The sequence below is a fragment of the Anser cygnoides genome, chromosome 2 (assembly GCF_040182565.1).
Source record: "Anser cygnoides isolate HZ-2024a breed goose chromosome 2, Taihu_goose_T2T_genome, whole genome shotgun sequence".
In the NCBI taxonomy this organism is placed as follows: domain Eukaryota; kingdom Metazoa; phylum Chordata; class Aves; order Anseriformes; family Anatidae; genus Anser; species Anser cygnoides.
This window is the reverse complement of record NC_089874.1, coordinates 74,322,540-74,339,388: the sequence shown is the minus strand read 5'-3', so window position 1 is coordinate 74,339,388 and position 16,849 is coordinate 74,322,540. Positions and strand designations below refer to the sequence as shown.

At 43.6% G+C, this 16,849-nt stretch overlaps 1 protein-coding gene across 2 annotated transcripts in view; it reads right to left on the bottom strand.

The window, feature by feature from the left end:
• Positions 1–8,438: 8,438 nt before the first annotated feature.
• The window catches only part of FBXL7 (F-box and leucine rich repeat protein 7), a 188,499-nt gene continuing 180,088 nt past the window's right edge, over positions 8,439–16,849 (bottom strand). For both annotated transcript variants that reach the window (XM_013179283.3, XM_066992484.1), the window contains exon 4: positions 8,439–11,520. In XM_013179283.3, the coding sequence (XP_013034737.1) occupies positions 10,784–11,520 (737 nt within the window). In that variant the 3' untranslated portion in view covers positions 8,439–10,783. The remainder of the gene's footprint in view (positions 11,521–16,849) is intronic.

Below are 16,849 nucleotides of genomic sequence, written 5' to 3'. Positions count from 1 at the left end.
ACCGCCAGCCCCTCCTGTCCCTGCCCAGGCCCAGGCCCCACAGCAGCCCCAGGGCCGCCAGCCCCTGCCCCACTGAGGCCGCAGCAGGGCCTGGCTCCAGCTCCCCACAGCCCTGCCCTGCCCGGCCATGGCCCCTGCCCAGCTGGGCCCACCCGCGGGCCCACAGCCGGGCCTGGCCTCGGCGCAGCCCCAGCAAGGCACCAGGGCTGTCCTGGTGCCCCGGTGCCCTGCTCCTGGTGGGCCCTGCCTGGCTTACCCAGGGAGCTGCCAGACTTCACAGTGCCCTGCCAGGTCACCCCCATATATTTGTTGACTCATTGTGAGGATTTCTTGCAGGAAAGTTCTTTTTATTCTTCCCTATTGTCGCATTTACCCATGTGCCCTCTATATATAATCTTTATGATAGCTTTTAATTTACCCTTCAGATTCACTGCAGCACAGTTGAGTCATAAGGGAGTAAATATTTTTTAAGTACAAGATCACACATTCACACATTACCATTGGCAGCACAGCTTTCAGCCCTGAATTCCTTTACTCTCTTTATTGGGAGTTTTGATGCAATTTCCCCCTGCTTTTTCTTACTATTATTATTATTTTTTATTATTATTATTATTTTTTTTTAGCAGTGGAAGGGGAGGCCAGATAATCCTACTCTCCAATTTAACCTGCCAGAGGTTTATGAACTCTGCAGGCTGCAAAGCCTTCTCATTCCTTCATGAATTTGCCTTACAAAAAGAAAACCAATGTTCAGAAATCAGACACCATTCTGATTTAAAGATTAGCCAGCCTCATAATGTTTTTGAATGAGTTTTACATACAGACTGTAACTAGCAAGCAACTCTAATAGGAAAAGAACAAAACAAAACAAAACAGAAAACAAAACCACCCCATCTTGTGCATTACAAAGAAAAGAGAATTTAAACTGTATGCAATTTTTATACAAGGGAGTCATGCTGCTGTTAGGGCAGATGAGATTTGCTTGAATTTATAGCTGCATAATATTCATGTTTCTGATGATTTAGCTAAAACCATTAGAACCAAGTACTAGTCCTGGTATTAGTGCGGATGCAGCAAGTCAAAGGAAGATGCATTTGTCCTGAAGGTAGACATGGAATGGGCATGTGAATGGGGAGAGTGTAAAGCTTTCAGTCACAAAAGGTCACTGCACCTTGAACTTGTACTGTGCACCATGCTCCTTGGATGGTACCCCTGAAAATTTGCAGGACTGCAGGCTAGGCAAGGAGATGTTGACAAGAAAACAACCTTTTGACAACCAGAAGATAGAATGTGCTAGAACTCAGTAAAACACAGGTAAAGGGCTCATTTACTTCATGCCCAGAAAACTTCCGTACAGTCTACACAGCCTTGGCTATTCCTACATATAAAAGTGCATGTGAGGTACATGAGAAACAGCATCACTGTCCTGGCTGGCATAAGAAATGTACATGTAGTTTCATTGTAAGAGCCTGCTACCTCTTGCTGAAACCTAGGTCACTGTGGACTTCGCTCAAATAACTAAGATGCTAATTCTTAGCATCTTGGTGGCACCAAGATGCCACCACACATTGAAGTTGAGGCTGCTGCTGCTGCTGCAGCAGGGAGACTTTCTGTCAGTTTTGGTAGCTCCAGTACAAGCCGTCTCAAGCTCAGGTTATCACAACATGGTTGTCTCTGCCTTGCCGCAGCTCCCTTCGCTGCTTCTGAGCTGTCTCTGCACAGCATAAACTGGAGAAAATCAGACCCATACAGGTGGTGCTGCAAAATGAGCATTTTTCAGAGGAACCCGTCACCTTTTCTTCCTCTCTCTCCTTGCCTTAAGACAGAGCTGATAGGCCCAGCAGCCAGGACCCCTCACCCAGCCACACCACACAAAGCAGACTTACCACTCATTTGCAACTCCAATATCCAACAAATGGCATTTAAGTGGCCCCATCTGTCAGACACCTGACAAGCACCTGAGGCCCAGCATGGACCAGGGCAGGAGGGCCAGAGTTTCCCTCACCATCGGACCCAGCTCCACTGGGAAGGACTGCATTCCTTCTCCCTTCTTGTTGATGAGATGCCAGCAGTGGTCTCCTTGCTTTAGGACTCCAGGTCCCTCTGCACATATAACAATGCAAATGCCTTGATGTCATGGTGGAAAGCACATTCTATTGCAATGTCCTCTCCATGTTTTCATTGCATCCCAGGCAGTTTCAGGCAGCTGCATTGCCAGGACACTCCTCGCTGTCCTGACAGATGAAGTACCTCTCCACTGCTTCCCTTCCACAGCTGCACAGCTCTCCTGCTAATGTCATACTCCAAATCATGAACTTTCTCTTCCTTCTGGGCTCTGGGAAATGCAGCAGGTCACACCACAGTGGCACTGCTCCTCTGCTGCCAGTGTGAAAAAGGGAGGTTACAGCGGCATGTGTATTTCAAGGAAAAGAAAATGGAGAGGCGGCCACACTTCAGAGGGAATGCTGGTGAGGCTTCAGGTTGAAGCAGTGAGAGAAGCTCTCAGCATGAGTGGGGAGGGGGCAGCAGCTGAGATACATCCTGGCCTGAACCTGCTGAGAGCCCTGCCATGGGCCCCCCCAGTGTCAGCTCGTGAGGGGGAAGGAGCAGGATCGGAGCTGGGTGGGTGGGGATTTAAACGCAAAACACAAAAGCTTGCCTGTCACTTGGGAGGACAGATATGGAGAAAGAAAGTTTGGATCATTCCTCTGCTTTGGCAGCACAGAAATACAACACCAGAGAGAGCAAAAGCCCTGCCAGCCCTGCAACAGCAGTGTCACTGAGCGATGACATGCAATTTTATAAAAACTCACCAGGAGCTCAATCTTATACTGGAATCAGTGAGAGCTGTTTTGGCTCATCATAGACATGCACCTGATTTTCTACTATGCTACTTTGACAAAGGATTTTAATTATTTGAATATGCAGACCCACCTCTCTGCCCCCACCTGATTCATCCTGTAGTTTTATATCATGATAAGAACAAACATTGGCAAGCATCATATTTACTGACATTCATGCATGTACTTTCTGACTCCACCGGGAAATGCGAACAAGATTTGGCCACTGAATGGTCATGGACTTTCAGTCGATCACCTCAGTCCATCACCTGGACTGCCTGCCAAGCAAATGGTCTTACTCATCTTGTTAGCACTGATCCATTCACCACTTGTATTATCCATGTCTACAGAGGTAGAATATCTCTGACTCTTGCAGGAGCTTGGATTAGTCTCTAAGGCCAGAAGAGAAAAGGAAACAACATGAAGAAAAGGTCATAACTCTGCTTCTTCACCAGAGGTAGTGTTCAAGTTAGAGTTTATGCCTATAATTTATCTCCAGTAAAACAGAAGAAGCTTCACTCAATCAAAGAATGAATCACTATAATGTACTCACACTGCTGTGGTTGGGCATTTCCAGGGCCCCAGCAGCCAGTTGCACAGGACATCTGAGCTCTGCTGTTAAATGTAGCATATATATTGCGTTAGGCAATTCTGTTTAAATGCTGAAATGCAGCTAGCCACTCTGCAGACTCGTGAGCTATACAGTATGATTCCCACTTCCCACAGCTGAGGATTTCTTCCTCTTCGTGCAGTGAACACACAGCCTGTCCTGCTCCCACACATCTCCCCCCTTGCCCATCCTGCCCTCCTGATTGCTCCTCACACTCAGCACAGGGACAAGCACTGGGCATGCCAGGTGGTGAGTGGAGACCAGCAGTTCCTTACCCATGGGACTTACTGGCAGATCCTGCCTCCTGCCACCAGCCTGGTCAGTCTCCGATGCCCCCACAAGCACAGGTGAAAAATGATCACCTCCCTGTCCCCATAATAGCTGTTGGTGAAGCATTTCCCAGTTATAAACACAGGAAAACGGAGTTCTCTATGAACTTGCCATTTCAGAAGCTGCAGAAGAATACGAAAATAACACCTACTTTTTTTTTTTTTTTTTTTTCCAGGAGAATCTTACTATTTCATAGCAATTGCACTGCTTTTACTCAGTGAAATAACCCATTCTAATCTTCTGCCATACTGAAGATTTCAGTAACACTGTTCTGGATGAAGCCATGGATTCCAGAGTAGGACTGGGGTGTTCAAAAACATGACAGCTTACTGCACATGCTGAAAAAAAATCCATTCATGTAAAAATTTGCCTTTTTAGCGAAGTCCATCAAGAATTGCCTTCCTGATGCTCATGCCCTTTTTCTCCTTTAGCGCAACTCTGAATTTAAAACAGCGTTATTCATGCCTTCATCCTAATGCACGAGCATGATGGCATTCTGTGGGTATGTGTACTTCTGATAAGCAACTTCAAAAGAAATTGAGAGGTATCAGGCTATGACTTTAACACAAGGAGAAAACAAGCAAAAGGAACTCCCCCCACCCATCAGGCTGGGCTCTCCACCTGTTTAATTTCCAAAGTGCAAGGAAGGCTTAGGATAAGAAATATTTTTCCTGCCTTGGCAGGGGTGAGCTTGTATGTTTCTCTAGAGCCTTTCAGCAGCGCAGGCCCTCTGGGACTCCACCTTCATCGCATGTCTCTACAGACAGAGCAGAGGATACAAATGGGCAGCTCAACTCGGTGTTGGGCTGTAGGGACACACAGCCAGCAGCAGGAAATAAAACCAGTTAAGGATGGACATTTCAGGTTACTAATCTGCAAGCAAGAGTACATCACTTCCAAAAGCCTCATCGTAATTCAAGACCAGAAAAAAGCTGTTTTCCTCAAAGTATTTTCAAAGCATATATTATGATCAGAAAAACAGAAAAAAAAATGGGTGTAAAATAAATACAAATTGTGATTAAAATATAAAAATATTTTATCAGCTATTTTATCAGCCTGATAAAGGCTTAGGATATATCTTTCATATGAGACAAGTGATAAAAATGTGAAAACACTCAGTAAAGGAAAAAAAAGCTTATAAACCATAAGTTATCTATTATTCATTGTAGCTAGAAAATCGAGCCTTCTAAAAATCAGATATATCTATCTGCTGAGGCAATTATATAACTGAAGTATATTCAAGATATAATGGAAACTTCTCAAGAATGGCCATTTACTTGATTTTTAAAAAATATTTTAGGAACCATCAAAAATGGATAATGCAACATTAAACTGTTAAAAATGTTCATTCCTTTTGGCATAAATCCCTCTTTCCTTCTCTCTCATCTTTTGAGATGACTTTTTCCATCTTTACCATTCATGTGAGCTTGAGCCTACAGCATGTAATGTTTCTTTAAAAAAACAAAGGAAAACTAATCCATTCTAAACCAAAGAACACAGTATCATTAGTCCTAGAAACAAGGGTTAAGGTTTCTGTTCTGCATTAAAAGTATCAGGGATATTTATACAAGCTGTTTTTTTTTTCTTTTTGATTTTCCTTTCTTTTTTCTTTTTGATTTTCCTTTCTTTTTTTCTTTTCCTTTTTTCTTTTTTTAGAACAAGGTCCCTCCTTCTGGTCTCTCTCGTTCTCTCTCTGGTGTCTGCTTAGTAACTTTTATATTTATAATGGCTTAATTTGATATATCTATGGCCAACTGGATCGTTGCACTCATAATATTTTTTTTAACTTGTATTATCAGAGCCTACTTGGAAAAGATTTCCATTAACTAGTGTAAATCTAATATGCGCCTCCATGATCATCCAGAGGACAAGGGAAGAAATGATCTGATATTTCTGTCCAGTTCTTACAGAAAACAAAAATAGAGGAAAAAACCTGCTCTGAAGCATACAGCTATACAGCAGGGGTGCATGAAAATAAACATCCCTCAATGGTTTTATGGAGAAAATTGATTTAATCTGTTTAATAGTACGCAGCGATGCAGTTCAGATAAATGTATTTTGGTAAGCTAAATTTGAATTCTGATGTCTACTGCCTGGCAGTAACTTGAACCGATTATTATTATGCCCTTTAACAGTCATCAAAAGGACAGGAATTTGACTCCACACTGACGCCTGCACCTTGGCAAAGCAGAACAGCTGGTGTTGCTGAAATACAACGCAAAAGGAAGCATTGAAGTTAAAAATCTGCCTTGCCGTGTTATTCTCAGTGGAAGACCTTGCACAAAGGTATAAAGGCAGCAACAAGACACTGGGATTCACAATGTTGCAGAACCTAAAATGCATTTGCAAAGGCAGAAGTTCTGCCTATAAAGTTTTTCTGGCTTCATAAAATATTAAGAAAGGGTAGATACTGGATGCATTAAATCCAAAATTACTATTTAGTTTTTGAAAGACTGTTTCAAATTTGAGACATACCAACAGAAAGAGTTTGCCAGCCCTTCTCTGAGCCTTCCCTGGAGAGAGTGTAGTGTATTTACATAATGTTCAGGCAATTTTCTTCATGTTTCTGCTCCTGCCCCGAACTTCATTCTTCGGTGCTTGACTCACATTTTCTCTGGCCCAAATCTCTCTGTCCAACAAGTCATACAAACCCAGATCTCTTAACCCAGCTCCATTTTCTTTACTGAAAATCATTCAATCTCTTTTCATCTCAGTCCCAGTCCGCTGCCTAGGAAATTTCCTTCATCCCTCTTCTTGCTCCAGTTCTCCAAACCTCATTTTTCAACCCTGCCCTGACTTTCCAGGCAGCTTCCATATAATTCAGGTTGTTTCCTCCTTCACACTGCCAGAGTGATAAACGCCTCCTAGCTTTGCCAAAGCTCAGCCTCGCCAGACTACAATCTCGGAAAGATCTAACCATGCCCCTCTCCTGATTATGGAGTTGGATATATTTGAAGACATGCAATGTAGCTAAATTTGGGTGAATTTTAATGGGGAGATTAGTAAGACACGTCCTTGTCCCAGAGCTGACCTCCTGGCAAGGCTCACACTTTCACTCCGAAGGCCGTCGAGGAGATGGAGAGCAATGAACCGTTTCCAATGGAAAGGTCACCAAGAGTTTAACATGAGCAAAATGACATTTCCTCCTAGCTTTATTTACAGAACCAGATGAACCATTTCAACTAACATTTTCAAAGCCCAGCATGGGAAGTTTCAGCCTGAACAGCTAAACTGATAAAACTACAAAAACCTAAAGGCAGGTTACTTTTCTGGGGAAGGCTGGGGAAGAGAAACTTGCTACCATAGGATTTTTCCCCTTCTAACTAACACTGGTAGTGATGGGGCAGCCAGCCTGCAGTCCAAATGGTCACTATATTTCTTTTTAATGAGACTTTGGACCTGCTTCAAGCCTAGTACTAAAATTATTTTTTTACTAGCTTTTTAGTTTTCCAGTTCAAAGGCTACAAGTTTTCAGAAACCACTACTGAAAGGTTGCAGCCTGGACCAAGGTTTTGAATCCAAGACAACCAACAGAAGCTGTTTCAGATTTTGTAGAAAGCCAAACATGAGTTGAGCATAATTCAAAAAGACAAAAGTGTTGCATTTCAGATCAATCTCAAGCCATTACCACAGCGAAAACATAGTTCCACTTTTATGAAAACCAAGGGAATGAGAAGAATAAATGTCTAGATACATAGCTCTGGCTGTAATCACAGTGTATGGTGGTTCTGATATGCCTTTTCTAAGAGACCTCTTTCTACATGACACAAGTTATTCCAGAGTCATACACAACATGCCAGCCTGACTGATGTGATTCATGGTTGCTTGCTTTGATGAGATCACTACATGCGATGGCAGAGCAGAAGAAGCCTCAGTGCCTGAGCCTGAATTTTATGGTTCAAGAATCAACGTTTTTGCTTAGGAAATTTAGTCTTTGCCAACCCCAAACTGGAACGAAAACACATCACTCACGTGTTGCAACCTTTCCAGCAAACTCAGCTCCACGTGCATTATTTCAGTTTCTTTTCTGTTCGTGTCATTTTGCAAGCAGACATTGAAAAAGTTTAAAAGTCAAAACAAGGAAGCCATATCATTAAGTTAAATTCAAATTTTCTTGAAATAAGTAGCAGTCTCAGAGTAGCTAATCAGACTATGTAAGACTATATACTTAGAAATGTCTGGCTTAAAAAAAACAACCTTTATTCATTCTCCACTAGTGCCCCCCCCAGAGTGGGTTTTTTAGAACATTCACAGGAAACATTGCACTAAGTGCTCTACCCTTGCAGTCATTCCATTTTAATTTTCACATCAAGTATGTTAACTTGCTTTTAAAACAGTGCAGAGGTCCTCCTGAACTTTTTATATGTGTGCTTTTTATATGCTGTTTTTTCTTTTACTTACACTTCCAGTTACTGATTATGTTTCAGGGTCAAGAAGAATCACGAGGAAAATCAAATTTTAAAGAGACAGATAGGCAAGGTCATAATCTATAAAAGTTCTTTTTTTTTTTTTTTTTTTTAAATAATCATCCACTTACTTGATGTGATGATGCGCTCGTTCACCTGCCTGGTTTCAATAAAACAAAGTTTTACAAGTAGTTAATCTTTTCATTTTCACAAGAAGTTAATCAAACAGTGCAAATGACGATGCATGCTCATCAGTTACCAATATATTGCTTTATTTCTTGGTAGCAAATTAAGGCTTTATAGTGAGATTTGTACAGTACAGGCCAATTTAAACATTAGAAACCTTTAAAACCATGTAGCACTATTCACTCAATTTAGCTTAGCCAGAAAAGTAGCTTTATTTTTCAATTATTATTAAAAAGTTAAATGTTACTAATGAGGCCATATATTTCATGAGTGCAAATGGCTCAGAATCCCACCATCCTCAGGAATGGGCTTAACATTACAATTTTTGGGGCCATTTTCAGATAAAGGATAAACAGAGTATAGCTGGCTCGGATAAATATACTGTAATACTTGCTGGAGAAGAATCTCTAATTTTAAAAATACAGAAAGGAAAACTAAAGTGATGTTAACTGCTCAAAGGATGATATCACCCCTTACTAGCCACTGGCGAGTAATAGTAGCAATGACAAATTCATTTTCCTTGGCCCTCCTTGCTTTAGGACAACCTTATTTATAATTCAGAGTTGATGACATCCCATAAGTTAAGAAACTCAAAACTGGAGGAACATAGATACATTACAGGACTCTTTGCACAAGAAGGACAAGTTCCCTCTGCAGGGACATGTCCAAAGCACTGCTTTTTTGTAATCTGAGAGAGCATTGCTACAAGTATTTCCTCAGCAATTATGTATTTTTCGCGAGCATATGGATTTTCACTTCATATCAATGATTTTATTAGTGTTGTCTGGAGATGATGGAACTACTGCTTATGAAAACCAGACACGGTGCTTCCCTTCTTATGTTCTCTACCAAGACATTTATAGCGTTTGAGCTGAACATATGAATTCACCTGTCAGTCACGCACAGGGGGCCTGCCTGAAAATATCATCACCCCTAACATGTCTGGCTTTCAGATCTGAGCATTACATGTGAAAATGGAGAAAAACGGCTGCCAGAAAATTCTGAAGAAAGTAACCATGAAATGACCGCATGCTCTGGGGAAGGAAGCAGCAGATGGGGGAAGCGCCCAGCCACGCGTGCTCTTGCATGAGCAAGAGCAACCATGAGAGTACAATGTGCTTCCAGTGTCACAGGGCAAAGCTGGCACCCGGATGCCTAGTTGAACAGCAGCCATTTCTCCAGCTTATGGGAAAACGCACAGACAAGGGTTCACAAAATCTAAATCTATGATATGAATAACTTTCTAAGCCCCTCTCTCCCCCAGGGTGTTATCTAACGTCAGGCTAATGCCTTTGAAGTCTCGAGATCAGCTGTCTATCTGTTAAACTGGAAGGCCACAGAAAAGGGTCAGGTTTCCACGTGTACTAAGGCACGTATTGAACACACCTCAATGCACGTGCCTGGTTTGCTCAGGGAACGTCAGCTGCAGTGGTGCCGTGGCTGCTGAAGAGGTACCACGAAGGAATGAAGGCAGACTTTCTGGTGGCAGCAGGACAGTGCAGCGACTGGGACTGCCTTGTGCAAAGCTCTCCACAGCACCTCAAGGTCCCTGGTGCACTACAGTGTTAGCTCAGCCTGCTGCAGAATTACAGTGGCCTCTCAGGTGGATTTGCTGGCTTTTCCCTTTGCCAGGCCATCAATCTCTCTATTTTCCTTCATTAAGGTGAAAAAGTCACTGCTTATCAGACCCTGGAGCCCCTGTCTGCTACCAGAGGGTGGTACTACACATGCCAGAGAGGCAGATCTAGAGTTGAAGGCAAGTAGTGATGATGCGCGAGTGACCTGGAAGTGAGCTTCCCAGGAGAAACCATGCCTGGGCACAATCTCCAGGTTCACTCCGCAGAGTGCTTGGCAGTGACCAGCAGGTCTTATTCTGCCTCTGTGAAGTGTATTTAAGAACATCACCCGGTATTTCCTGAAGGATTACAATGATTGGCTACCAAGGAGAAACTACTTGGAGATAAGGGGATGCTTTATCAGCCATGTTGGAAGAAGTTGGGGAACACAGACACATATTGCATAGTCAGCCTCAAGAGCACAGCTGGAATTCAGATGTCTTTGACACAGCTTGGTAGCCTTTCCAAAGGAGGATTACGTGCTATTTCCTTTGGAGGTAGCTACTTTAGCCTGGGACAAGATCGCGGCTGTTACAGAAATGGCACCCCAACAGGGATGCTGAGCACTCACTGCTTTTGCATTAAGGCAGCCTCTCGACGGAGACCCACCGCACCTTAAAAAGTGATCATACAAAAAGCAAACAAAATAGTCCTCTAGAAACGCCCCCCACCAACAACATACAAGAAAAGCTGACTCCCGTGAGCTATAGAAAAAACAGCATTACTGAATAAAGGAGCATGTGTTTATACATCAGTGTTTTTAATACTGCATTGCAACAACGGGTGTGTGGTATCCTTTCAGAAGAAGGCAGGGTTGGTGTGCTCTATAATACAGCGCTTGCAATGTCGTTTTACAAATCGCAGAGCATCCACAGAAACATCGCAGTCCTGCACATTCAACATCTGCAGGTCAAAACAGTTGGCGGCTACAATCTGCAGGCCTTGCCCAGTGATGCTCTCACATGACTTCAGGCTCAGGCGCTTCAGGTTGAAGCAGTTGAGGGCTAGAAACTCCAGGCCGGTATCTGAGACCAGAGGGCACTTGCCAATATCTAGCGATTTGAGTTTTGTGCAATTTTTGGCGAGGTACTCCACACCGTGGTCCGTGATGCCCTCGCAGCCCCGCGCGTTGAGGTAGCGCAGCTTGCTGCAGTATTTGGCTATGTAACGGATGCCCACGTCGGTGATCCGGCCGCAGTGAGCGATGCTAAGGTATCGCAGGCGTGACTCCAGCTTGGCAATCTCCCGCATGCCGAAGTCACTGACGAAGCGGCAGTCGCTCACGCTCAGTTCCTTAATGGACGTGCAGTAAATCATCAGGTAGCGGAGACCCTCGTCGGTGATGCGGACACAGCGGCGCAGGTACAGGTGGGTCAGCTGAGTGCAGTGCGCGGCGATGGTGTGCAGGCCTTCGTCCTCCAGGACAAAGCAGTCTGTCATGTCCAAGTAGCGGATGGAGATCTGCTTCCCGTGCAAGGGAGACAGCTTGATGGAGGCTTCGCGAGTCAAACTGATGCATGTTACCTTGGAGCAGCCTAAGTGGAAAAACACAGTCAATTTAAGCAAGCAGTGAAAACAGCTCAGACAGCAAGACCAGAAAGGTGGCCATGACATTATGTGCTGAAGATAGCTTCACATTGCAAGAGCAGATACGTCCTGACTGACTAGTCTGGGTTTGCTGTGATGTGAACCAGGGGAAATAATAAACTCCATCGGAGTGAGTTTGCTTGGGGATTTTGAGCACCAGCAAAGCCACAGACCAATTTCATCCACATCCCAAATATAAAATAATGGCCCTAGGTTTACCTAGGGACACTCTATGGTCTATTACTGCAATAGAAACTTGGTGACAATTTGAGAAAACGGTATTACGTGACAACCATGCAGCTTTTTGATCCGAGGCAGTCTCATTGCTGACTGGCTGAGTTTGTAAACCAACATCAGAGGCTCTTTCACCATCAAACCCCATTATAAAAGAGAAGGAAAACCCCACCCACTCCAAAAAGCATTTGGGGAGCAGATGTGAATCCAGCCCCAAGCCTGCAATGTGGGAATGATGCAAAACCATGGCAAGACGATGTGTTTGCAGAAGGGTGGAGATTTGGGTAACCTAAGGAGAATGGGGAGAATCAGCAGGAGCCTACAGACTTGTAAGGGCATGGGAGGACAAGGACAGACACAGAAAAGGACTATTTCAAGTGAGAAAGTCTGGCCATGAATGGCTGTAACTAGACTAGAGGAGAAACACCAGACCTTGCAAGGAAAGAGAAAAAGCTAGATTAAAGGGAAAACCACAGTCACAGACTTCCTCCATTTTTGATCTCCACTCTGTGCATGGTGGTGAATGAAAGCTTTTTTGGCAAGTGCTGTTTCTGCTCCATTGCAAACTGTAGTCTCAGGGCTCCTGAAGGGAAATTCTTATCTGTGTCCGGTTCGGCTGGGTACATTGCATTAGCATGGCTAGAAACAGCTGCGAGGATGAAGGAGGGAAGGTTGACCTCCTAGTGATCAAGGCCCAACAGTTTCAGCCATAAATGTCTACCCAGGCAAATTCTGCAGCTTACACCTAAGGAGGTGCCCTCAGGTCGGCACAGAAGGAACTTTTCCGTATTGCTAAAACACTGGCCCCGACAGCAATGAACCGAGCCATGAAAAGCCAGGAAGGTTAGGATGACAACCTTAGACCTCCATGGATCATAAATGCTGCACAAATCCTGTAGTCTGGAAAAAGAGAGCGTGCCAATCTTTGTATAAAGTCCACCTCAAAAACTTGGATGACCCAAACCCATACCACTTGATACAACAGGCTCTTATTCAGAGGCTTACTGGAATGTTTGAATATGCTTCAGAAAAAAAGAAAAAGGAAAAAGGAAAATCCTTCAGATAATCCAGAAGGCCCACACAAATGCCCTAAGAAGCATGAGATATGGACAGTTTACAACCTACGATTAGATTTCTACATTCACTACTTGAGTTTGCAGCTGGAGTTTTAATTTAGACTTCAAATTTATTTGAACAGATATAAGTTTACCTTAGGCCACACAAAATGAAACTGGCAAATTGTCCAGAGGTCATGCAGAAGCTCTGGGACCTTGAGGCAAAGCACTTTGTTCATAGAACGTCTTCTTGAAACTGAATGCAGCTAATTCCTCTCCAGACTGGGTTGTAGATCCATCTATGCTATGGTGCAATTTTTGGAAATATGTTTGCCTTCAAATAAATACTATATACACTCTCAAAAATACAAAGTGTTTTTACTAAAGGGAAGCAGTACAATTCAGTGTTAATGGTTTAAAATTTCACCCCTAATACGCTCTTTGGAGTAGGTGATGCAAAATGCACAACCCGAGTCCCCATCCTTGTGTTGGGTTTTCACAGAAAAAACTGGCACCTAGGCATAAATCTGTTGGATCTGATATAGCTGTCGCTATTGTGCTAGCACAGGGAGGTTGTTGGACTAAGGAATCAGTCCGGATATTTCACACACTGACCAGAATTCAGTTTTACAATGTGGTTAAGTGAGAATGAAGGGTTGATGAGGCAGAGGAGAACGTTCTGCCTTCTGTGGATCCAAGAAAGGGGAGCACTGTAATGACGACAATTAAAAAGTGAATAGGTCAGAAGTCTCTTAGCAGGGTTGGAGTCACTGCACAGAAGAGTGTGATCACTGTTTTGACAAGCTCAGCATTGTCTTGTCTAGTTACTTTGGCCACAGTGTAAAATATTTCAGGGGAAGGGTATTCAAAATGGTTCCACCAGAAAAAGAGTCCATGTCGATATACAACTGGCTGATTTTTAGCCAAAATGACAGGTTTCTGGGTCTGTACCAATTTTTCTGTCCTAAATAATAAAAAATGTAAAAACAAAGCTCTTGTAGCAGGATTTTCCATAAAGGAAGTATAACTGATTTTTAAATGGGAGATGAAACTTCCAAACAGATTAAAAAATTGTTGGCAGGCTTGTTAGATAATAACTTGCAGTCAAGCTCAACCAGCTTCTAGAGATATCTCCAACTTGCCCACAAAGTGGATGCTGAGAGTGACAGAACTTGCATTGTGGAGAGCTCTGAAAATTAATACGAACGTCTGGTTCTGACATTAAAGATTTTGGTACGTTATTGCTGCCAAGTAACCATCCAAGGAGGAGAGGGATTCAACTAGATGTACAAATGTGAACTGGGTTTTAACCAACTAGCTGCAAGGACGGCGTTATACCCCAGCACAAGTACCTAATTTTTCTTGCTCAGTGTGAAACCATATCATCAAACCACCTCAGTGCTGAGATTTACTTCAACGTTAAGATGAAAGCCTAGTCCTAATTACTCCCTGGACTTGATTACAGAAGCAATCTTTTCACATGTGATCTCATTTTAGCCTCAAATTTATGCAAGGTCCTAGAGTGCAACCCCATTTCAAACAAGTCCAGGGAGAATCTGTCTGTACAGCAGTCAAAATTGCTGTTTGAAACCTTGTTGGAATTCTTTTCATAAGACACTCAGGTATGAAAACAAGTGTTGTTTTTCTTTCTTTTTCAAGTGGTTTTTTTTTTTCCTTTTTTTTTTTCCTTTTTTTTTTCCCTCCCCGGTCTCTTTTCTGGCCTTCCCTGTCCTACCTTCTATTTAACACTCAGTACCCAAGGGGCAGTAGAAGAGCAGCGCTGGCACAGTCTAAGGCAGGGCCCAGCAAGGAGGGTAAGTGCTTTCAGCAATTGCCTTCACACCACAGAGCGGACTGGTGAAATCTGGGGCCCTGACCTTTGAAGACGACGACTTACAACCACAGATGCATGGATTGCTTTTCCCAATTTGTTTGTAAGCTCAGGGATCACCTCTTTGAGAAAATGGAGAGAAGAGAAAGAATGAGAGCAAGCAAATACACTTTATAGGAAACATCCCCAGAGATGGACAAGGTGAGGCTTTAAGAAGCACTTTAAATCTGCCCAACAGCATCACTATATGCTCAGGCAAGGCTTTCTCTTGCTTTGGTCCTTGATGTTCACTAAACCAATTACACTTTTTTTTCTTCCTCAAATCTGTTTCCCCTCTTCACAGAATATCTTTTGGACCTAGCTTTTCCAGGTGCTGTAAGATGCCTTTTCCCTGTCAATTCTGCAATTTGTTATTGAGCAGAGGTGCCTTTTTGGTGAGACTCCAAGAGGAGTTCCTCACTAAAGATCAATGCGCTGACAGAGGGGGTGTTCTGCCCTTCCAGCAAGGAAGAAAAAAATGGGGCATAATTGAAAGGATTAAACTAGTTCCTGTGGATAACACAGATTTTTTTTTTAAATGGAGAGGTCGGCATTATACACAGAGCAGTCTCCATAGGAGCCAAATCTTGTGAAGGTAATGCAATCATTGGCACACGTACTATGAAGACAGATCAGACTCACCCTTCATCTGAGTACACTGCTGTGGTGTATTCACCACTGTGGGCTTTGCTACAACTGAGGTCACTCCTAACCCTATCAGATAGTGTTCAGTTTGATTAGTAGGGTTCATTTCCCCTCTCTCTGCCACCAAGTACAGCATTGTGTGTGAAGCACACGAAGAATAAATTTACTCTTGGATCATCACTACATATCCTGACAAAGTGCACAACAACCCTTAAAAATTTCAACCCCCTGCCATAGGCAGGGACACCTCCCACCAGAACAGGTTGCCCAAAGCCCCATCCAGCCTGGCCTTGAACACTTCCAGTGATGGGATATCCATAGTTTCCCTGGACAACATGTTCCAGAAGAAGTAAAAAAAAAATCTTTATATATTTTATTTCAGCCAGACAGAAGGAGTGGAAAATGGAATCCTGCTTCCAAAACATTCTCAAAAATTACCCGCACCCTGAACGAAAAATGCAGGCTCAAAACAAGACCCCAGAGATTCACTCTCCTCAATTCACATGCAGGCACATGCTGCAAAAGCTGTGTCTGACCCCAAGCACCCTGACCTCTGAGACTGTTCAAAACCAGCATTTCTCTCCCATTTGTTCCAAAAAGGAAAGAGCTTGTTCAAGAAAAATGTGAGATTAGAATTACTTTCCTGTCCCACTCTGAGACAAAATTTGAGGAAGACAGGTATTTTACACCACCCCCATCTTCCCACACTTTGGGCCAAACCTACTATCCCTTAGGGACAGTCACCATCTTCGAGGTCTGAAAGTAACAGGCTTGGGGGAACCACACAGACAAACCTCCAAACAGAGCATATTTTGAGACTTGGTCTCATACTTTCTTTTCCCCTGTTTTTGCAAAAATAACCTTGCATATCTTTCAGTAGAAGCTGTGGACCTAAACAGTCTCAGCCACTCCCATGTGTTGTGGTTTAACCCGGCTGGCAGCTAAACACCACACAGCCGCCCAGCCTATTCCCGAGCAGCCGGCCCCCCCCACCCCGGCCAGCCACCCCTATATATTGTTTAGCATGACGTCAGATGGTATGGAATACCCCTTTGGCCAGTTTGGGTCAGCTGTCCTGGGTCTGTCCCCTCCCAGCTCCTGCTGCACCCCCAGCCTGCTCGCTGGCAGGACAGAGCAAGAAGCCGAAAAGTCCTTGGCCTGGTGTAAACACTGCTCTGCAACAATTAAAACATCAGCATGTTATCAGCGCTCTTCTCATCCTAATCCAAAACATAGCACCCTACCAGCTACTATGAGCTACTTAACTCTGTCCTAACTGGAACCAGGACACCATGGAAAGGCTTTGAGTCCACTCCGTGTCAGCTAACAGACTGGTCTGCTGAAGCAGTTCACCCTCAGCTCTGCAATTCTGTTTCCTGCATCTCCAGGCCCAGAATATTTTGAGCTAGTCAACTCTCCATACCACCCTAGAAGATGAAAGTAAGAAAAGCATAAATGTGCACAGGATACAGC